Consider the following 24,058-nt stretch of genomic DNA (forward strand, 5'->3'; position numbering starts at 1 on the left):
TTCTCACATTGTTGGACATGCTTACAGCTGGCCTGGTCCCATGCTGAAAATTGTGTTTAGAATTGTCTGTTTTCTCAAAATGTGGAATGCCCCTTTTGATACTTATGATATCTTGCCCTAACCTAACTAGGACTCTTACATGTCCATAGGTGGCCACATTATTTGCCAGATATTCTTGGTCCAATCTTGATTGCTCTGACATAAGCATTTTGGGGATAAATTACTTTGCCTAATATTCCTGCTTTGTGTTTGTGAGAAAAAATATCTGAGAACCATGATAAAGGTTAAAAAAAAAAAAGGTGATGAATTTACTTAACTGAAACTGAATGTGCTAGGGTTTGGTTAAAATTGAAACTGTCCTTCATCAGGATGTAGTCATTTATTGTCTCAGAATTTATTAATTTGAATTCAGTTTTTATTTGGGGAAGCTGTGAGATTTTTTCCCCCATCTTTTTACTATGTTATGTTTTGCAGTATTTGCTAGTGTTTCTGGTGTATTCTGTTATTTTTTCCAATTTTATGTGAATTTTAAGCAATTTAAGGGAATTTGAAAATTTCCAGTAATCAAACCTTTAAGAAAGAAGTTTTTGGGGAGTTCATATGTAGTAATATATGCTTGCCACTTCACATTTTGAAAATTTACTCCTCAAAACTTGGTGAAGTAGTTCTCTTTTGAAGTTGAGATGAGAAACCGGTGGGTTCAGATGGGTCACATGCTTCTGGTTGTATAACTGGTAGGTGGTAGAATCAGGAGTTGAATGCAGGTCTTCTGACTTCAAGTCTAGTAATTTTCACTACTTTTCCCATAAGCAAACTCAGTAGCAGAAACTGAATTTTGAGAAACATTAACTTTTCTTATCAACTTACCTTAGTATAATGGTTCTTAAGCTCTCTGTTAACTTGTATGTAGACTAAGGTATTTTACTGGGAAGGGGGCACGGGGATAGTCCTTGGCTGGGGAACATTTTTCATTATCTTCTGTGAGTCACTGAATTGGTTGCCCAACAAACCAAATACATCCAGAGGAAGCTCATTAAAAAAAGTCAAAACAGGCTTTTTTAAAAAAAAATTAAAGCATATGCTAAATATATTAACCTCTTATCTAAAGGTCCTTAGGTTTAGTGTGAACACTAATGTAATTGGGTATGTTTAGTTAATGTAGTCAGAGTAGGGTTTTGGATTTTAAAAATCCCCTCAAACTCAGTAGGCAATTGTTTGAAATGTAGCAACTGTTGAATTATTTCTAAGGATGAAAATTATATTAGTGATGGTCACCAAACTATTTGCATAACTAAAACCTATATTTACTTTGCATAGTTAGGAGCTATATTTAGATGGGAGAAATAAGTGGTAGAAGGTCAGTGTTCTAAGTGAAGAGCTGACTATTCTTTGCAGACACCAGAGGTATAGTATTTTGAACTCTTTCTCACTCAGGTCACCACAAGAAATAATACTTGATTTTTAGATCTGCCTAGGTTGCTTTTCAAAATGGTGTTATCAAAACTGTCTCTTCGAGAGGCATGGACATATATACACTACCAAACGTAAAATAGATAGCTAGTGGGAAGCAGCCGCATAGCACAGGGAGATCAGCTCGGTGCTTTGTGACCGCCTGGAGGGGTGGGATAGGGAGGGTGGGAGGGAGGGATATGCAAGAGGGAAGGGATATGGGAACAGATGTATATGTATAACTGATTCACTTTGTTATAAAGCAGAAACTAATACACCATTGTGAAGCAATTATACTCCAATAAAGTTGTAAAAAACAAACAAAAAACCCCCCAAACTGTCTCTTCATATCATTTGAGTTTTTTATGTTTTTATTAGAAAAATTATTATTGTATTTTATAGTGCACAAATATATGGAAGAATATATTCTTGATTCTTTTCCATATCTCCAGTGGGTGTTATTTATTTGATCTAATTCTGATTCTGTTGAATCTTAGTTTCTATCTGTGGAAAAAAGGTTTGCCAAGCAAACTGATCATTTGTAAGTAAAATTTGAAGGGTGATGTTTCCTTGAGATTATTTTCAAGCACATTAGAAAAACCTATTTGTAGTCAACTGATAAGATCATTATAAGTGATTCTTTGCTGTTACAGCATGTGGCTGACAGTGTCCAGTTCACTAAGTAAAGATGGTTTATGCCTTTATAATTTTTTAGGGGTTAAAATTTAGATTTCTAACATTTAGACTTGACTACTGTTAGGTAAGTAAAATAATATAGTTCTTACTTTGCTTAGGGAAAAAAACCCTGTGGATTATCTGTGATGCAAATAGATTACCTAAAGATATCAACTTAAAAGTTTTCCTCTTAAAGCCTATTAATTAAACATTTCACTTTTTTTAGTTTTGCATTTTTCTTACAGTTCATTTCTGTGAGGTCATTGGCAATAATGATAATCCTACAAAATATTTCTCCCCTCTTGTAAGCTATTATACTTTTGCTTAGGAAGTGTGTTTCTTAATATAAACCTAAGTGAGGTAAAGAAATACACTAGAGAGAATGGGTAACTACAAAGAGTAGTGTTGGGACAAAATGTGTACCAGTAATAATTGTGATAGATTTGATGGTAATTTGTTACATCAGAGGCAGAGTTTGCATTTTATGATCAGCATAAATTTTTATTAAGTGGCTATAAGGTCAGAATCAAATGAAGTATTTGTGCTCATATAAGGGACGAGTATAATATTTTTTTCTAACTTTCTAAAATTAACAACTGTCTTAATGAGTTTTGAGACTATCTTTTTCCTGTTTTCCCAGAATTTAGTTTACTGCTTGGCAGGTCAAAGTTACTCAGTGAAAAAGGAAAAAATTTTTAAACTGAATAAATTTTGGGAGACAATGCTCCATTGTATTTTAGAATATTGGGGATTTTTTTGGAGAAATTATGGTTTAACCCTTAATAAACATATAATTTGCAAATAAACTGTTGAATAAGACAGCTGATCAAATGAGAGAATGGATGTAAAAGTACTTTGGAAGTTAAGAGTCTAGAAATATCAGATGGTACTTCAAACTATTATTGAAATATTTACTAATATGTATTTCAGGATTTTTCCTTTCCCCAAACATTTTCTTGATTTATCTAGAATTATCTGAAGATATTTCTAAGTAAGATAACTGAGTGTTGGGCTCAGCTGTATCTCACATTTAGTTGTTTGTACACAGTAATTATACTATTTGGATATTTGTTTATTTATCAAAATGAAGTATGCAAGAAGAAAGTACAAAACACGTTTGTTATAAAGTATGTTATAAGAAGGAAATTTCAGTGAAATCTTTAGAATGGCTTTGGGAATAGTGCCCCCTTATGGTTTAGGAAATATAGAGTCTATATTCATTTTATCATTAAAATTTTTTAATTTTTTTAACATTTTAAACATTTTAAAATGTTAATATTTAAAAAAAGGCTTCTGATAAAAAGCTTTATCCTTTTGGTCTGAGAAGTGGGAAAAAAATTAAGAAACTTCAAGGAAGAAAAGAAAAAGGATAGGCCTGAATCAGTACATAGTTAGCCAGTAGTGTTCTCATACCTATGCATATGTTATAATTTATACCACTTGGAGAACAAGGAAGAAAGCAAGAATTTGATTAATTTCAATGCCTTTAGAATTCTGGGAGTAGAGAGTGTGGAGCCAGAACTCAATTTGTTCAAGTAAAGAGACAGAATTAGTTTGGGAATAGTTTTAGTAATGGCTTGAACCTTTATTTTGTCCATGCGTAAAATTTGGTCTGTTGAGGTTTCATATACGTTACATATACATTAAAATAATGTAAGGATTTTATTTGACTAAAAAGGCATAAAGAATATATAATTTAAGGTGTGGTTTGGTTCCATCACTAAATAGAGTATTACAGCACCATGCTAGGCGAAAGAGAAATGAATAGGAAAGATTTATAGTTAGTTTAAAACTCATTTTGATTCCTAGGCTTAGAAATGGGTCACAGAAATATGTATGTAAAGACTAGTTGGAGGCTCCCTAGGGCAGGAATTCATCTTGTAGTTTCTAAACCTAGAATGTGATGGATGCTTAACAAAAGTTTGGATACAACTGAATGAAAAGTCTTAGTAGCCCTAGAAAGCTACCAGTGATTTTCAAGGCGGAAAAGAGTTTAGTTTTAAAGCAAAGCAGCATTTTGTTTTTATTTGTGGTATTGAATTTATTTTGAGATTTCTAATAGCCTTAAAAGTGCATATTTTGTTTATCTTATGGGTACAAGGAATACAAAAGTTAAAGAAAATTCCTAAAGACCATTTTGGTACATAGTACTACGGCTTTTATTCCATTTTGAAAAAAATTTTTGGTGTGATTATGAAAGCTATATAGGCCCATTAGAGTAAATCCTTTAAAAAGTACAAAGAAGAAAACAAAATTTCCTCATTATTTCACCATGGAGTGATAACCACCATTGGAATTGATTCCTTTACGTACGTAATGCTTTGTAAATCTGTGCAAAAGCATCTGTAGAGTGCACATGTTATTAATTTAAGACCTAATTGTTGAAATAATACATTTGGACAAACTTTAGGACATGTACTTAGAGTAGTGTTTATCAAATTGCAATTTGTCACCCATGCAGCCTTTCTCATCTGGGGCTCTATGAGAGGAGAATTAAGCCATAGAAAGGATGGTATATAGTACCTTTCTAAGTCCTTTGGAGAGAAGTTAATTTAGTGCATACAATGGAAGCTTTGCAGAGTTTGGGCTTAATTTTCTTGAGAACCTCAGTTGAGAAGGGTGAGGGGGGAATATCAAAGAAGTCAATTTACTGGGTCACCAGCATTTTAAAAATACATGAAATCGAGTAAAATTTTTAAAAATGCAATATATTGCACATAGTAAAATTAATTAATTTACATTTTGATATTGTCAATTTACATTATTTGAAGGCCAAAATAATCTTTTTTTTTTTTTTTTTTTTTTTTTTTTTGCGGTACGCGGGCCTCCCACTGTTGTGGCCTCTCCCGTTGCGGAGCACAGGCTCCGGACGCGCAGGCTCAGCGGCCATGGCTCACGGGCCCAGCCGCTCCGCGGCACGTGGGATCTTCCCGGACCGGGGCACGAACCCGCGTCCCCTGCATCCCCCTGCATCGGCAGGCGGACTCTCAACTACTGCGCCACCAGGGAAGCCCTGAGATAATTTTTAAAAAGCATCTATGCTGAAATGGGATAGAAAAGCAAAGCCTTACATGTATATAGATTAAAACTTTTTTTAAAAATTAATTTATCTTTGGCTGCGTTGGGTCTTTGTTGCCGGGCCCAGGCTTTTCTCTAGTTGCGGTGAGCGTGGGCTACTCTTGGTTGCAGTGCGCGGGCTTCTCATTGTGGTGGCTTCTCTTGTGGAGCACGGGCTCTAGGCGCGCAGGCTTCAGTAGCTGTGGCTCGCGGGCCCTAGAGAGCAGGCTCAGTAGTTGTGGCGCACGGGCTTAGTTGCTCCATGGCACATGGGATCCTCCCGGACCAGGGCTTGAACCCATGTGTCCTGCGTTGGCAGGCGGATTCTTAACCACTGCACCACCAGGGAAGCCCTAGATTAAAACTTTTTATAACATATTTTAGTGAAAAGATGTATATGACATGGAAATTTTCAAATAATTGCAATATTAAGTGGATTGGACACTATAGAATTCCAGTGTAAATTATTTTTCAAGTCCCAGAAATTATTTTTCAAGTCCCAGAAATTAACAGGATTTTTATCAGTTTGTTCTGTTTCCTTTAAGTTTTTTTAAAAATAAACTTTATTTATTTTTGGCTTCATTGGGTTTTCGTTGCCGCACAGGGGCTTTTCTCTAGTTGCGGCGAGTTCGCAGTGTGCTGGCTTCTCATTGCAGTGGCTTGTCTTTGCGGAGCACGGGCTCTAGGCGTGCAGACTCAGTAGTTGTGGCTCATGGGCTTAATAGCTCTGCGGCATATGGGATCTTCCTGGACCAGGGCTCGAACCCTTGTCTCCTCCATTGGCAGGCGGATTCTTAACCACTGTGCCATCAGGGAAGCCTTGTTTTCTTTGAGTTTAAGGGAGGAATATCGTACTACTGACTTTTACATGGCTTTGTTTCCATGAAGGATTTAAGAAGAGAGTTGCATATTATAAGAATGTGAGCCTTTGCTTTTCCTGTGAGAGTTTTTAAGCACTTTAAACCTAAAATTGGCTTTGTGAGGTAGATATGATTCTGCAGTGTGGAGGAGCAACAGACATTGTTGTGATTTCTGCAGATCCATCTTTGATAAGTTAGTGGAAGTGCTTAGACCATATTGTTCCGGTTTTGCATTAGGTTGATTAATTCTAATAATTACAATGAAATGAGGCACAAAACTAAGCCTTAAAATCTCTTAAGTAGCTATTTGCTACCTTGTAACACTATTCCTGTTTCAGTTGTTGAAACACTCATTCACAGCCTGTTGGAAGTATTGAGGAAACCTGATCCTATTCTGAGAGATTCAGTTTCTTTCAGTAGGAGTTGGCAGCTGTCTGGTAGGGTGTCTTTTGTGTCCTTCTGAAATCATTTATGGACCACTTGAATGTCTTAGTATTATACACAGTAAAAGGAACCTGGCAGGTATATTGGCTTTATATAGCTAAGGAGTTGTTGCTTAACTATGTGGTTGGTCATGTGTTTACTAAGGTTGCTAACGATTTATGTTTGGCTTGTACAAAGTAATGTGTATTTAATATGCATTATATTTTACTTTTTATGTAAGCATACCATTATAGGAGGATAGACTATGAAATTTATCAGTCTACTAGTCCTTCGTATGCTTACTGGCTTATAAATACCAAAATGTAAAAATTAATCTTTGTCTTTCTAAATTCTATTTTAAAAACTATTTTCCACATGTTTTAAAAAGATTTAACTCTTATTTTTTGAGGGGAATTTTTGAAATCCCATCAATACTTTGAGATATTGTCTTGATTTCTTTAGTTCATCATTGTTTGTCATTAGGACTTAAAGATCATAATATTAATCTGACACTGTAATTTAGAAACTAAAGTGCCACCTAAAATCAAAGTTTATTATTGAAGATAAATCTGGGAATTTTCAAGCATTTTGATTTTTGTTTTTGGGTTTTTTTTTAGTGCAAATTGGAATGTTAGTATACAAAGGGTGCTGAGTGGGTGGAATTGCTTTTGTAACTAGAAAGTGGTGACAAATGCTTATTGGTCTTTTTGTAAATGAAATCAAGTTCTCTAAACTATTTGTCATTGTGAGGCTAATAAGCATGGTAGCAAAATACAATGATTCTTTATTAGGAAACCTGATTATTAAAGGGTCATGTGTACATAACACAGTAAGTTGAAATTTAGAGAAACTTGCATATAACATTTCCTAATTTTTACTTATTTAAAGTTAACTTCTATACAGTTTGGGCTTATTTAAATTTTGCTTTCATAGATGTTATTTGTTGTTTTACGACTTAGAGAAAGAACTTTTGGAATGAAATCATATGTCTGAAATTTTTCTTGTATGTTTCAGATGAGGATGCCATCTGTTCATTTTGTGGTAGATAATTATGGGGAAGTTGGGCAATAGAAGTATTTTAAAATCTTAAGGCTCTAACTTAAGCTACTAAGTGATCTACTTCTCTTCTTTGCCAAGTAATGTAATGTATTCTATTTTAATGTTTAAGTACATGAAGGGAATTAAATTATTCTCATATTGAAAGGTGAAAGAAAAGGCAATAGATGTGCTTATCTTGGTGTCTCATCTTTATTCCTGATCAGTAGTAGCATTATTGCTGTGCCATTTAATTATATTGTTATTTTTTTGAAGACCTAATTTGTATGTTGCCACAAATGCAGAATAGATGAGAAAATCTGGCATGCCCGTGAATGTTCTGTTGTATAATATGTGCTTTTTGTAATTGTTTTTAACATGCAGTTAGGATAATTTGTTATAAATGTGTTCATGGCTTACCACAGCATATTAGGTAAAATTAACTCCCAACAGTTTATCATGGTTAGTGTTGTGCATTTCCCCATCATTTATATTATTTAATTTGTAGATCTGATCTCTAAAAATACAGCCCAGAGACTGTTAGGATTGTTGGTACTTCATTGAACAGAAGGGTATTAAATGTGAAAGAGACTGTCTTGTGAGTGTTGTGGTAGCAGATTAACCTTAAAAAAGGCCACCCTGGGAATTAATGAGCTACACTGTCATTCAGAATTCATTCAACAAATATTTATTGAGTCCCTACTACATGCCAGGCATGGTGCTAGGTACTGAAAATACAAAAGTGATTAAGACAGTACTTGACCTCAAGCTGCTGTTTAAGCAGAGGCGTAATAGCCACTCATCAGGGATTTTGTATAGGGAGTTCAGACATTAGAGGACTGCACTAGGTGATCTTTTAAGGAAGGTTTTTTTTTTTTAATAACCCCTCCTCTGTGACTCTCCTCATGTGTTGGTGCAAGAATAGGAAACAAAATAAAGGTCAGAAACTAGAGAGGGATGGATGTTTAAATAGAAAGAATGTGCTAGCAATTATTTAAAGTGGCATTTGAAGTTTAGAGACATCATAGAAACAAAGATATACTGAGTTTGGATCATGAATAAAGGTAAAACTTACACAAATCAAACTGTAGAGTTTTAAAATGCACTTGATCAAAATTGAATCAGATTTGAAGTCAAGATCTCTGGCTGAAGAAGTTTAGAATTTGTTATTCTGAAGATTTGACATTCCAGTTATCTGTAATAGGGAAAACTTTAAAATATATAAATCAATTTTAGTAATTTTAATTTAAAAAATCGGAAACAGTTGATTTCTTGGGCAGTACATCCAGAATTGTCTCAGATATAAAACTGATTTAAAGTGGAGCTTTCCATGTTTTCTAAATAATGAGTTTAACAAATAACTTCTAAAAATGAAGTTATCATTTAATTTGAGCCAATCTTATATTTCATTGATTTGTTAGAGTGAGCTTATCCCTGCTCATTAACACCTTTTTATCACAGTGTTGGGGTAAAAAATGTTCTGCCTAAGTGAGTTTTCTAGATGATGAAACTACTCTTCTCAGCACTGTGTCTTTTTAAAAACTTTAACCTTTTTTAAAATGAATTCTAAAATGTCTTAAATAGTTTTCAGTCTCTCTGAATGGTATGTGTATGGTATATATATGTATATGGTATACTAATAAATATAAATATCGACTATAACTATGTCATGTTGACTCAAGACTTCTTAAACATCAGTTACTCTGTTGTGATAAGGGTAGGAACAATTGAGATACATTAAATTATTTGCCCTGTCCTATGTGTGATAAAGCCCTCAGATTGTCTTGCTTTTTTAATCAGTTTTTGTGTTTGTGTCTTGTAATTCTCCTCTCTCCCTAGGCTGTCAGCTGGCACCTGGTATCTATCATTTAGTATTTCTGTTGCCAGCAGTCAGTTCCCTTTCTAATTTATGGTAGAACTAAGCTATAGGCTGAGAAACTGTGTAAACAAATGATTGATTTATTTTATAAATAAGCAGTTGATTTTGCCCCAGATTTTGAACTTTAGAATACTTGATCAGGATTGTGAGGTTTTGAAACAAATTCTACTCTTATAGAGTCTAGAGGCCGTCACTGAATACTCACCTCTTAAATCCTTTCGAAATGCTGTTCTTTTCGCTATAATCTTGTGCTCTTGTTAGTCTTTCAAATTCCTTGCCCAGTAATTCTTTTTTTTTTTTTTTGCGGTACCCGGGCCTCTCACTGTTGTGGCCTCTCCCGTTGCGGAGCACAGGCTCCGGACGCGCAGGCTCAGCGGCCATGGCTCACGGGCCCAGCCGCTCCGCGGCATGCGGGATCCTCCCGCACCGGGGCACGAACCCGTGTCCCCTGCATCGGCAGGCGGACTCTCAACCACTGCGCCACCAGGGAAGCCCCATTGCCCAGTAATTCTTAACAAAACATTGATCTCCTACCAATATGTGTGTGTGTCGGGGGAGGGGAGACAATATAAAACAAACCAAATGAGGAAGTTAGTAGCCACAGGTTATTTATTCTTTTCTATCAGTTTCTGGACCTCAGTTTTCTTAGCTGTAAAATGGAGATAATTATACCTACTTAATGAGGTATTCATTAGAAATAAGCAGGATATAAAGTTCTTATCATGAACTTTGAGGTAGCCAGTTACCTTCTCCTCTTACTTTATTTACAGGTAGAGTTCATCCTTCAGGGCTAAAAAGAGCTTTTCATATTTATGAGAAAATGTGGTTTATTGATAAGTATTAGCAGACACAGTGGTTTTAAAGTTTAGCAAAATATTGCTGTAGAATGTTACCTAATATAATATGCTAAGAAATACTGTAGGGATGGGGGGTATATTCTAGGTAATTGTAACAGTGAGAAGAATCAGAACTTAGTAATGCTGCACATTTGCAGAGTACTATTATTTAAAATGGATTTTTAAAATAGATTCCATAAGTATGATATTTGATGAAATCATTCCGGTAGTCCATGTTAACATACATGCTAAAACTGTTCTTGTGATGGGACAGTTCTTGTCCCTTTTCGGTTTTAAGTGACTACACGTGATACTTTAAGGAAAGACTGCCTTATTAGAAGATGATTCTTAAATAACATTATTCTTTACTAGTCAGTGTTCTCTGGAGGCAGCCTATGGCTCTGTCAAGTAGATACATAAAATTACCCATCACATCCTCCTTCAATAAACTTTTCCCCTTCCACATTTTTCTACAGATAGATACACCACCAGGAATGGAATTACAGTCATGGTATCCAGTTATAAAGCAGGAAGGTGACCATGTTTCTCAGACACATTCATTTCTACACCCCAGGTGAGTGGGTATTGGCTCATTCATTCATTCATTCAACATCTGTACATCAGGTACTATTCTAGGCCCTGGGAATTCATTTTATAGTTTTAGGTTTTTTTTGCTAATCAGTGAAATGAATTATAAATAGTGTTGAATATTTGAATTAACCTTTCCTGTGTGTTTCTGTGTTTTTTTTTTTCCCTAGAAATAGGTCATTTCTTTTTTGCCCTAAAGTGAAAAAATTGGAAGTTTTCTTTTTATTTCCTTACTTCCCTTCAAGAAGTAAACCAACTCTTCAAGAGTGTGGTGTGCAACTTTCATATTTTATTTTATTTTTATTTATTTATTTTTTTACATCTTTATTGGAGTATAATTGTTTTACAATGGTGTGTTAGTTTCTGCTTTATAACAAAGTGAATCAGCTGTACATATATGTATGTTCCCATATCTCTTCCCTCTTCTGTCTCCCTCCCTCCCACCCTCCCTAACCCACCCCTCTAGGTGGTCACAAAGCACCGAGCTGATCTCCCTGTGCTATGCGACTGCTTCCCACTAGCTATCTACTTTACGAATGGTAGTGTATATATGTCCATGCCACTCTCTCACTTTGTCACAGCTTACCCTTCCCCCTCCCCATATCCTCAAGTCCGTTCTCTAGTAGGTCTGTGTCTTTATTCCTGTCTTACCCCTAGGTTCTTCATGACATTTTTTTTTCTTAAATTCCATATATATGTGTTAGTATATGGTATTTGTCTTTCTCTTCCTGACTTACTTCACTCTGTATGACACACTCTAGGTCCATCCACCTCATTACAAATAGCTCAATTTCGTTTCTTTTTATGTCTGAGTAATATTCCATTGTATATATGTGCCACATCTTCTTTATCCATTCATCCAATGATGGACACTTAGGTTGTTTCCATCTCCTGGCTATTGTAAATAGAGCTGCAGTGAACATTTTGGTACATGACTCTTTTTGAATTATGGTTTTCTCAGGATATATGCCCAGGAGTGGGATTGCTGGGTCATATGGTAGTTCTATTTGTACTTTCTTTTTTTTGTAGTTTTTTAAGGAACCTCCATACTGTTCTCCATAGTGGCTGTACCAATTCACATTCCCACCAGCAGTGCAAGAGTGTTCCCTTTTCTCCACATTTATTGTTTCTAGATTTTTTGATGATGGCCATTCTGACTGGTGTGAGATGATATCTCATTGTAGTTTTGATTTGCATTTCTCTAATGATTAATGATGTTGAGCATTCTTTCATGTGTTTGTTGGCAGTCTGTATATCTTCTTTGGAGAAATGTCTCTTTAGGTCTTCTGCCCATTTTTGGATTGGGTTGTTTGTTTTTTTGTTATTGAGCTGCATGAGCTGGTTGTAAATTTTGGAGATAAATCCTTTGTCAGTTGCTTCATTTGCAAATATTTTCTCCCATTCTGAGGGTTGTCCTTTGGTCTTGGTTATGGTTTCCTTTGCTGTGCAAAAGCTTTGCAGTTTCATTAGGTCCCATTTGTTTATTTTTGTTTTTATTTCCATTTCTCTAGGAGGTGGGTCCAAAAGGATCTTGCTGTGATTTATGTCATAGAGTGTTCTGCCTATGTTTTCCTCTAAGACTTTGATAGTTTCTGGCCTTGCATTTAGGTCTTTAATCCATTTTGAGCTTACTTTTGTGTATGGTGTTAGGGAGTGATCTAATCTCATACTTTTTCATGTAGCTGTCCAGTTTTCCCAGCACCACTTATTGAAGAGGCTGTCCTTTCTCCACTGTACATTCTCGCCTCCTTTATCAAAGATAAGGTGACCATATGTGCGTGGGTTTATCTCTGGGCTTTCTATCCTGTTCCATTGATCTATCTTTCTGTTTTTGTGCCAGTACCATACTGTCTTGATTACTGTAGCTTTATAGTATAGTCTGAAGTCAGGGAGCCTGATTCCTCCAGCTCCGTTTTTCGTTCTCAAGATTGCTTTGGCTATTCGGGGTCTTTTGTGTTTCCATACAAATTGTGAAATTTTTTGTTCTAGTTCTGTGAAAAATGCCAGTGGTAGTTTGATAGGGATTGCATTGAATCTGTAGATTGCGTTGGGTAGTATTGTCATTTTCACAATATTGATTCTTCCAATCCAAGAACATGGTATATCTCTTCATCTATTTGTATCATCCTTAATTTCTTTCATCACTGTCTTATAATTTTCTGCATACAGGTCTTTTGTCTCTTTAGGTAGGATTATTCCTAGATATTTTATTCTTTTTGTTGCAGTGGTAAATGGGAGTGTTTTCTTGATTTCACTTTCAGATTTTTCATCATTAGTGTATAGGAATGCCAGAGATTTCTGTGCATTAATTTTGTATCCTGCTCCTTTACCAAATTCATTGATTAGCTCTAGTAGTTTTCTGGTAGCATCTTTAGGATTCTCTATGTATAGTATCATGTCATCTGCAAACAGTGACAGCTTTACTTCTTCTTTTCCAATTTGGATTCCTTTTATTTCCTTTTCTTCTCTGATTCCTGTGGCTAAAACTTCGAAAACTAGGTTGAATAAGAGTGGTGAGAGTGGGCAACCTTGTCTTGTTCCTGATCTTAGTGGAAATGGTTTCAGCTTTTCACCATTGAGGACGATGTTGGCTGTGGGTTTGTCATAAATTGCCTTTATTATGTGGAGGAAAGTTCCCTCTATGCCTACTTTCTGGAGGGTTTTTATCATAAATGGGTGTTGAATTTTGTTGAAAGCTTTCTCTGCATCTATTGGGATGACCATATGGTTTTTCTCCTTCAGTTTGTTAATATGGGGTATCACATTGATTGATTTGTGTGTATTGAAGAATCCTTGCATTCCTGGAATAAACCCCACTTGATCATGGTGTATGATACTTTTAATGTGCTGTTGGATTCTGTTTGCTAGATTTTGTTGAGGATTTTTGCATCTATGTTCATCAGTGATACTGGCCTGTAGTTTTCTTTCTTTGTGACATCCTTGTCTGGTTCTGGTATCAGGGCATTGGTGGCCTCATAGAATGAGTTTGGGAGTGTTCCTCCCTCTGCTATATTTTGGAAGAGTTTGAGAAGGTTAGGTGTTAGCTCTTCTCTAAATGTTTGATAGAATTCTCCTGTGAAGCCATCTGGTCCTGGGCTTTTGTTTGTTGGAAGATTTTTAATCACAGTTTCAATTTCAGTGCTTGTGATTGGTCTGTTCCTATTTTCTATTTCTTCCTGATTCAGTCTTGGCAGGTTGTGCATTTCTAAGAATTTGTCCATTTCTTCCAGGTTGTCCATTTTATTGGCATAGAGTTGCTTGTAGTAATCTCTCATGATCTTTTGTATTTCTGCAGTGTCAGTTGTTACTTCTCCTTTTTCATTTCTAATTCTATTGATTTGAGTCTTCTCCCTTTTTTTCTTGATGAGTCTGGCTAATGGTTTACCAGTTTTGTTTATCATCTCAAAGAACCAGTTTTTAGTTTTATTGAGCCTTGCTATCGTTTCCTTCATTTCTTTTTTATTTATTTCTGATCTGATCTTTATGATTTCTTTCCTTATGTTAACTTTGGGGTTTTTTTGTTCTTCTTTCTCTAATTGCTTTAGATGCAAGGTTAGGTTGTTTATTCGAGATGTTTCCTGTTTCTTAAGGTAGGATTGTATTGCTATAAACTTCCCTCTTAGAAGTGCTTTTGCTGCATCCCATAGGTTTTGGGTCATCGTGTCTCCATGGTCATTTGTTTCTAGGTATTTTTTGATTTCCTCTTTGATTTCTTCAGTGATCACTTCGTTATTAAGTAGTGTATTGTTTAGCCTCCATGTGTTTGTATTTTTTACAGATCTTTTCCTGTAATTGATATCTAGTCTCATAGCATTGTGGTCAGAAAAGATACTTGATACAATTTCAATTTTCTTAAATTTACCAAGGCTTGATTTGTGACCCAAGATATGATGTATCCTGGACAATGTTCCATGAGCACTTGAGAAAAATGTGTATTCTGTTGTTTTTGGATGGAATGTCCTATAAATATCAATTAAGTCCATCTTGTTTAATGTATCGTGTATCCTTATTTATTTTCATTTTGGATGATCTGTCCATTGGTGAAAGTGGGGTGTTAAAGTCCCCTACTATGAATGTGTTACTGTCCATTTCCCCTTTTATGGCTGTTAGTATTTGCCTTATGTATTGAGGTGCTCCTATGTTATGTGTATAAATATTTACAATTGTTATATCTTCTTCTTGGATTGATTCCTTGATCATTATGTAGTGTCCTTCTTTGTCTCTTCTAGTAGTCTTTATTTTAAAGTCTATTTTGTCTGATATGAGTATTGCTACTCCAGCTTTCTTTTGATTTCCATTTGCATGGAATATCTTTTTCCATCCCCTCACTTTCAGTCTGTATGTGTCTCTAGGTCTGAAGTGGGTCTCTTGTAGACAGCATATATATGGGTCTTGTTTTTGTATCCATTCAGCCAGTCTGTGTTTTTTGGTGGGAGCATTTAGTCCATTTACATTTAAGGTAATTATCAATATGTATGTTCCTATTCCCATTTTCTTAATTGTTTTGGTTTGTTATTATAGGTCTTTTCCTTCTCTTGTGTTTCTTGCCTAGAGAAGATCCTTTAGCATTTGTTGTAAAGCTGGTTTGGTGGTGCTGAACTCTCTCAGCTTTTGCTTGTCTGTAAAGGTTTTAATTTCTCCATCAAATCTGAATGAGATCCTTGCTGGGTACAGTAATCTTGGTTGTAGGTTTTTCTCCTTCATCACTTTAAATATGTCCTGCCAGTCCCTTCTGGCTTGGAGAGTTTCTGCTGAAAGATCAGCTGTTAACCTTATGGGGATTCCTTTGTGTGTTATTTGTTGTTTTTCCCTTGCTACTTTTAATATGTTTTCTTTGTATTTAATTTTTGACAGTTTGATTAATATGTGTCTTGGCGTGTTTCTCCTTGGATTTATCCTGTATGGGACTCTCTGTGCTTCCTGGACTTGATTAACTATTTCCTTTCCCATATTAGGGAAGTTTTCAACTATAATCTCTTCAAATATTTTCTCAGTCCCTTTCTTTTTCTTTTCTTCTTCTGGGACCCCTGTAATTCGAATGTTGGTGCATTTAATGTTGTCCCAGAGGTCTCTGAGACTGTCCTCAGTTCTTTTCATTCTTTTTTCTTTATTCTGCTCAGCAGTAGTTATTTCCGCTATTTTATCTTCCAGGTCACTTATCCGTTCTTCTGCCTCAGTTATTCTGCTATTGATCCCTTCTAGAGTATTTTTAATTTCATTTATTGTGTTGTTCATCATTGCTTGTTTCATCTTTAGTTCTTCTAGGTCCTTGTGAAATGTTTCTTGCGTTTTCTCTCTTCTATTTCCAAGATTTTGGATCATCTTTACTATCATTATTCTGAATTCTTTTTCAGGTAGACTGCCTATTTCCTCTTCATTTGTTAGGTCTGGTGGGTTTTTATCTTGCTCCTTCATCTGCTGTGTGTTTTTCTGTCTTCTCATTTTGCTTATCTTACTGTGTTTGGGGTCTCCTTTTTGCAGGCTGCAGGTTTGTAGTTCCTGTTGTTTTTGGTATCTGTCCCCAGTGGCTAAAGTTGGTTCAGTGGGTTGTGTAGGCTTCCTGGTGGAGGGGACTAGTGCCTGTGTTCTGGTGGGTGAGGCTGGATCTTGTCTTTCTGGTGGGCAGGTCCATGTCTGGTGGTGTGTTTTCAGATGTCTGTGGACTTACTATGATTTTAGGCAGCCTCTCTGCTAATGGGTGGGGTTGTGTTCCTGTCCTGCTAGTTGTTTGGCATAGGGTGTCCAGCACTGTAGCTTGCTGGTCGTTGAGAGAAGCTGGGTGTTGGTGTTGAGATGGAGATCTCTGGGAGGTTTTCGCCGTTTGATCTTATATGGAGCTTGGAGGTCTCTTGTGGACCAGTGTCCTGAAGTTGGCTCTCCCACCTCAGGGGCACAGCACTGACTCCTGGCTGCAGCACCAAGAGCCTTTCATCCACACGGCTCAGAATAAAAGGGAGAAAAAGTAGAAAGAAAGGAAGAAAGAGGATAAAAGAAAATAAAACAAAGTAAGGTAAAATAAAATAAAGTTATTAAAATAAAAAAATAATTATTAAGAAAAAAAATTTTTTTAAGTAACAAAAACACACACAAAAAAACGGATGGATAGAATGCTAGGACAGATGGTGAAAGCAGAGCTCTACAGACAAAATCTCACACAGAAGCATTCACATACACACTCACAAAAAGAGGAAAAGGGGAAAAAATAATAAATCTTGCTCTCAAAGTCCACCTCCTCAATTTGGGATGATTTGTTGTCTATTCTGGTATTCCACAAATGCAGGGTACATCAAGTTGATTGTGGAGATTTAATCCGCTGCTCTTGAGGCTGCTGGGAGAGGTTTCTCTTTCTCTTCTTTGTTCACACAGCTCCCGGGATTCAGATTTGGATTTGGCCCTGCCTCTGCGTGTAGGTCGCAGGAGGGCGTCTGTTCTTCGCTCAGACAGGACGGGGTTAAAGGAGCCGCTGATTCGGGGGCTCCAGCTCACTCAGGCCGCGGGGAGGGAGGGGTACGGAGTGCAGGGTGAGCCTGCGGCGGCAGAGGCCGGCATGACGTTGCACCAGGCTGAGGCGCGTTGTGCATTCTCCTGGGGAAGTTGTCCCTGGATCCCGGGACCCTGGCAGTGGCGGGCTGCACAGCCTCCCCAGAAGGGAGGTGTGGAGAGTGACCTGTGCTCGCACACAGGCTTCTTGGCGGCGGCAGCAGCAGCCCCAGCGTTCCACGCCCGTCTCTGGGGTCCGCGCTGTTAGCCGTGGCTCGAGCCCGTCTCTGGAGCTCCTTTAAGCAGCGCTCTTAATCCCCTCTCCTCATGCATCAGGAAACAAAGAGGGAAGAAAAAGTCTCTTGCCTCTTCGGCAGGTCCAGACTTTTTCCCGGACTCCCTCCCGGCTAGCCGTGGTGCACTAGCCCCTTTAGGCTGTGTTGACGCCGCCAACCCCAGTCCTCTCCCTGTGCTCCAACCGAAGCCCGAGCCTCAGCTCCCAGCCCCGCCCGCCCTGGCGGGTGAGCAGACAAGCCTCTCAGGCTGGTGAGTGCTGGTCAGCATCGATTGTCTGTGCGGGAATCTCTCAGCTTTGCCCTCCGCACCCCTGTGGCTGCACTCTCCTCCGCGGCTCCGAAGCTCCCCACTCCTCCACCCGCAGTCTCCGCCCGCGAAGGGGTTTCCTAGTGTGTGGAAACCTTTCTTCCTTCACGGCTCCCTCCCACTGGTGCAGGTCCCGTCCCTATTCTGTCTCTGTTTATTCTGTTTTCTTTTGTCCTACCCAGGTATGTGGGGAGTTTCTTGCCTTTTGGGAGGTCTGAGGTCTTCTGTCAGCATTCAGTAGGTGTTCTGTAGGAGTTGTTCCACGTGTAGATGAATTTCTGATGTATCTGTGGGGAGGAAAGTGATCTCTGCGTCTTACTCTTCTGCCATCTTACCCCTCTCTGTCAACTTTGATATTTTAAAACAAAACTTTTTTGAAACTTAGAGGATTTCATAGTAGCCACACCCCTCAAAATCAATTTTCATATTTTCAATAAAAATGCATCTTAGATTACAGTTTTTATTAATAAAACCTAGATTTTTATCTGCTGCTCTACATATTTATCTCCCTAAGCACAGTGATAAAGAATCTCAATCTTACTTAATTTATATAGTTCCTTCTATTCCTATTACATTTGAAGTAAGTTTTTGGGCAATAATAAACCTGTCAGTTTTCTTAGCAGAATACTGAGTTTTCATTCTCAGAATTCATGTGATTGGTAAAGAGGGACTATATAGACTATATAGATGTCCTGTACAAGGGAAATGTGATACGAGATGAGATTATTTAGAGTTCAGAAGATGAAGTGTTAGGTCAGTTAAATGGTTGCATCTTTTGGCTAAAGGTTCAGCAGATTATAGTTAATCATATGGCACTTAAATATCTAGCTCAAATTTTGTTCCATGAGTCTCTCAGATAATCTCCTGAACAATTTTATATGAGCTTTGAGTAAAATTGGTAGTTATCCCTTTGATCTTAGTTTTGCACAATTTATTATTGCTGTTTTATCAAATAAGTAAGAAATGCTAAAGTATTTTCAGAAGATTGCTCTGTGGGGTTTGATCCAAGGAGGACTGCCCAGTAGCTGGGCAGCATTCAGAATGCTGTTTCTCTCCCTGAGAAGGGAGAAGGCCCTGGGAGCTCTTTGTTGGGGCTGTGATGAGTCAGGCCATAGCCTTGCAGTGTGGGACTGAATCAGTCTCACCACAATAAAGAGCAAGGATTCCTTGCTTTGGAGGGGTGGCAGACAAGCAATAGTCTTCCAGAGTAGTGTATAGTCTGTTTTCTTTCGGCATAAACCTTACCTACTCAGGGCTGTTGAACTGCTCTGTAAAGTACTTCATGGTTTTAGTTCTCATGTGGTTTTGAGGGAAGGAGAAGAGACTGATTTTCAAGTGCTTAGAAACTACTTTTTGTAAAATAACAAAAATAACCTCATAATTTTACTCTTTCTGCCTCAACTACTTTTTCAAGAATTCCTTTCTATGACCCTTATTTTCTGAGTTGTTCTCTGTTTTGATTTTTAAAAAATTGTTTAACCATAGAAATTGATGTAATATATTTTGCTTTTTACCTAAATGTAATATGTATCTTCTTTTGCCATTCTCTGTTTTCAGCTACTACTTATACATGTGTGATAAAGTGGTTGCCCCAAATGTGTCGCTTACTTCGGCTGTATCCCAGCCTAAAGAGGTCACCAAGACAGAGGCAAGTAGATCTATACCAAGACACTCAGAGAAGCCTCACAGTAGTGGGAAACATCAAAAAATAGTGTCTTATCCAGATGTTTCACTGGAGGAACAGGAGAAAATGGATCTAAAAACAAGTAGAGAATTATATAGCCGCTTAGGTGAGTATTCAGAAATTATCTTTTTAAAATCAAATATCTAATAAACATATTCAGCATTTTCAAAGAGGATTTCTATTTAAGAGAATTTTCCAGATAATGGAAGCTTTTATCTTAAAAAAAAATACCACCTTTCAAAACTCTTGAGTGGCTACATAGACCCTCAGTTGTTCTGCTTATCTAGAATGGTGATATATATATAGAAGCTAATGAGATAGAAAATAGACTACCTGGCTGCATATTGCAAGTGACTTTTGTCTAATTATTTTTTCTTCTTCCAGCCTTTTCTTTACTGTCAGATTTCTTAAAAGGTCCTTATTTTTCTTTCTAATTTGCTGTGAACTGAGAAACCTTTTAACTAATAATATGAAAAGTATATGATAATCTATAAAAATATTGAATCAACTTTGTTATACACCTGAAACTAATATAATATTGTAAATCAACTATACTTTAATTAAAAAAAGTGTATGTAAGAGTAGTTAGGTATAGGACTCAGAGACACTTAGTCATAGAATAAGCAAGGTTTGAAAACTCATAGCTGTGGGAGCCAGGCAGATGGCATAAATGCAGAATGCTGGCTGGACATTAAAAAAAAAAACTGCATAGTTACAGTGCCTTTTAAAATACCGTGGACCAGACAAGACATGTCTGCTCACATGCTGCCTGTGTTACCCTCTTCATAGATGCAGAGCTTTGCTTACAGCTTAGGCAAGTGTGACAGTTCTTTTCAGCTTTCTCAGAGCAATCTAAGAGTCCTCTAGTTACCTGTTTTCATAGATAATTGAGATTCTTCAGGAGTTTTTGTACTTTAATTTTGAGATTTTTAAAACTCAGTTTTCCTTGTATTTAAATATGGCAAACAATAATTAGTAATGTATTAATACCATTATACCGTGTTTGCATTATATTTCCCAAATTATTTAATTCTAGAGACTTAAAAAAATTGTTAAGATGTAATTCATATTCCTTAAAATTTACCCTTTTAGAGTATATGAGTCAGTGGCTTTTAGTAAATTCACAAAGTTGTGCAATGATTACAAATATTTAATTTCAGAACATTTCATCGCCCTAAAAAGGAACCCTGTAATCCAGTAGAAGTTACTCTTCATTCTTTCCTTTCACCAGGCTCTGTCAGCCATAAATCTATTTTCTGTTTTTATGGATTTGCCTATTCTGGACATTTCATATAAAAGGGATCCTACAACATATGGCCTTTTGTTGTCTAGCTTCTTCCACCAAGGATATTTTCTCAGTCCATATTATAGCATGTATTAGTACTTCTTCCCTTTTTATGGCTTAATAACTTTCTATCATATGGATGGATAATACCCCATTTTGTTTATTCTTTCATCTGTTGATGGACATTTGGATGTGTCCACTTTTTGGCTATTATGACTAATGCTGTTATGAACGCTTACGCACAAGTTTTAATGTGAACGTACGTTTTCATTTCTCTTGGCTATATATTTTGGAGTGGAATTGCTGGGTCAAATGGTAACTCTATGTTTAATATCTTGAGGGACTGCCAAACTTTTCAGAGCAGCTGCACCATTTTCATTTCCAGCAGCGGCTTCTGAGGACTCTGATTTCTGCACATCTTTGCCAACACTTGTTATTGTTTGTCTTTTGATTATAGCCATCCTAGTGGTTGTGAAATGATATCTCATAGTTTTGATTTGCAATTCTCCAATGACTAATGATACTGGGTATCTTTTCATGTTTTTATGGGACATTGCAAATCTTTGGAGAAGTGCCTGTTGAGATCCTTTGCCTATTTTTAAATCGGGTTGTCTCTTTACAACTGAATTGTAAGAGTTCTTTGTACATTATGGTACTAGACCCTTATCAGATATAGGATTCGCCATTCTGTCAGTTGTCTTTTTACTTTCTTGGTAGTGTCCTTTGAAACACAAGTTTTAAATTCTGATGAAGTCCAATTTATTGTTTCTTTCATTGCTTACTTTAGGTGTCATGTCTAAGAAACCATTGCCTAATCCAGTTAAGAGTTTTAGCTCTTACATTTAAGTCCATGATCCATTTTGAGTTAATTTTTATATAAGGTGTGAAGTTCAACCTCATTCTTTGTATATGGATACAGTTGTCCCAACACTGTTGAAAAGAATACTCTTTCCTGATTGAATTGTTTTGGCACCCTTGTTGAAAACAAGTTGCCCATAAAAGTATGGGTTTGTTTCTGGACTCAGTCTTTATGCCAGTAGTACACACAATTTTGATTTCTGTAACTTTGTAATAAGCTTTGAAATTGGGGATTGTGAGTCCTCCAACTTTATTATTGTTTTTCAAGATTGTTTTGGCTATTTTGGTTTCCTTTTATTTCCATATGAATTTTAGAATCAGCTTGTCAGTTTCTGCCACAAAGCCAGTTGAAGTTTTGATAGGGGTTGCATTGAAAAAGTAGATCATTTGGGGGAGTATTATCATTTATTGTAGTCCATTTGGGCTGCTGTAACAAAAATAACATAGACTGGGTGGCTTATACCACAAACATTTACTTTTCAACGTTCTAGAGGCTGGGAAATCCAAGATCAAGGCACTATCAGATTTGGTCTGGCAAGGGCTTGCTTCCTGGTTCATAGATGGCCATCTTCTCACTGTGTACTCAAATGGTGGGAGAGTTCTCTGGAGTCTCTTTTATAAGGGCATAGATCCCATCAGTGGGGGCTCTACCCTTATGACCTAATTATCTCCTGAGAGCCCTATTTCCTAATCCCATTGCATTGGGGGGCTAGGATTTCAACATATGAATTTTGGAGGTCACTGACATTCAGATCATGATATCATCTTAACAATATTAAGTCTTCCAATCCATAAACGTGGGAGGCTTTCCATTTACTTAGGTCTTTTATTTCTTTCAATAATGTTTTGTAGTTTTCATTTTACAAGTTTTATACTATTTTGTTAAGTTTATCCCTAAGTATCTTATTATTTTTTATTTCATTTGTAAATGAAATTGTTTTCTTAATTTCATTTATGGATTGTTCTAGTGACATTTTAACAGAGTGATATTCATACTTTGTTACTTCATTTTGCCTCTCAAAGATCCATCAGTCTCGAATAATTCTACAAGCAAAAAGAAACCTGAGCCTACCACTTGCAACTTAGCCAGAGACACAAGCAAGGCGGGAATTGACCGTGATGCTGCAGCTTCATCTCCACTTCTTGTCAAAGGTGTCATTTGTGAGGATGATAAGGGAAAAATCATGGAAGAAGTAATGAGAACCTATGTAAAACAACAGGAAAAACTGAACTCAATTTTGCAGAAGAAGCAACAACTTCAGATGGTAAAATTGTTATCTAAATGATAGTCCATTGTGAAAAGATACTTTTGCATATTCTTAAAGAAGTCAAGATGAGATGCTGTAAATGTATTTAAGATTATTCAGTTTTACATTTATGAAAAAGATTAATATACTTTAAAATTTTTAGAGAAGATAGTTTTCAAGATAATTACTTATGTATAGAATTGACATGACAGCTGAATTTTAGATATTTTCTGTCCTGTTTTTTCCTGAATTGAAAATTCTAATGTGATAGAAATAAAGTAAAAATTATATTGTGATTCTTTAAATTATAGGAAGTTGAAATGTTGAGTAGTTCAAAAGCTATGAAGGAACTCACTGAAGAACAGCAGAATTTACAGAAAGAGCTTGAATCTTTGCAGAATGAACATGCTCAAAGAATGGAAGAATTTTATGTTGAACAGAAAGACTTAGAGAAAAAATTAGAGCAGGTAATGAAGCAAAAATGTACCTGTGACTCAAATTTAGAAAAAGATAAAGAGGCTGAATATGCAGCACAGGTAAGAATTACACAGTTTGTATAGTGTTGCCCTTTCAATGTGGAAATTGAAGCCGTTATTCTAATTTCATTAAAGAAATTACTTTATGTTAAGCTCATTTCATTTAGACTAGATTTCAAAATAGACAGTTCTGTTAAACACAACTTTATATCTTCCAAGATGATTTTTTGACCTTGATTACTTTATTACTTTAAACTTATCAGGGTTCTGTAGTTTAGTTGTCCAAATTGCTAATCTCTAGCTATCTGAATATCAGAGGTTATGTTATTCTAATGTAGTATATGGGCTTTCTAATCAACGAATTAACAAACATGAACTGTTGCCCACTATGTTCACAGCACTTGGGCAAAAATGAATAGTAGCTCACAACTTGGGGAAGATGAACAAATAACTCTTAACCTGAGCCAGCTGTGATGAGAGGTATACTGAAGTGTAGGGCATAATGAAAGTGTTCTAGGTGTTCAGTTCTCTTGACCTTTTGTATCACCCTCATTTTAAGGTCATGTCAAAGTATGATTAATAGTATTAGATATTCAAGAGATGCATGCATGAAATAGTTCATT

At 36.5% G+C, this 24,058-nt stretch overlaps 1 protein-coding gene across 5 annotated transcripts in view; it reads left to right on the forward strand.

Moving 5' to 3' along the window:
- The window catches only part of SKIL (SKI like proto-oncogene), a 29,871-nt gene that overhangs the window by 5,230 nt on the left and 583 nt on the right, over positions 1 to 24,058 (forward strand). For 4 of the 5 annotated variants that reach the window (XM_081235879.1, XM_081235880.1, XM_081235881.1 and 1 more), the window contains exons 3-6: positions 10,695 to 10,788; positions 19,443 to 19,675; positions 22,736 to 22,977; positions 23,271 to 23,495. In XM_081235879.1, the coding sequence (XP_081092005.1) occupies positions 10,695 to 10,788; positions 19,443 to 19,675; positions 22,736 to 22,977; positions 23,271 to 23,495 (794 nt within the window). The remainder of the gene's footprint in view (positions 1 to 10,694; positions 10,789 to 19,442; positions 19,676 to 22,735; positions 22,978 to 23,270; positions 23,496 to 24,058) is intronic. The other variant, XM_081235882.1, reaches the window with a different exon arrangement.

This window comes from Mesoplodon bidens (assembly GCF_964165515.1).
Source record: "Mesoplodon bidens genome assembly, chromosome: 5".
NCBI classification, from domain to species: Eukaryota; Metazoa; Chordata; class Mammalia; order Artiodactyla; family Ziphiidae; genus Mesoplodon; species Mesoplodon bidens.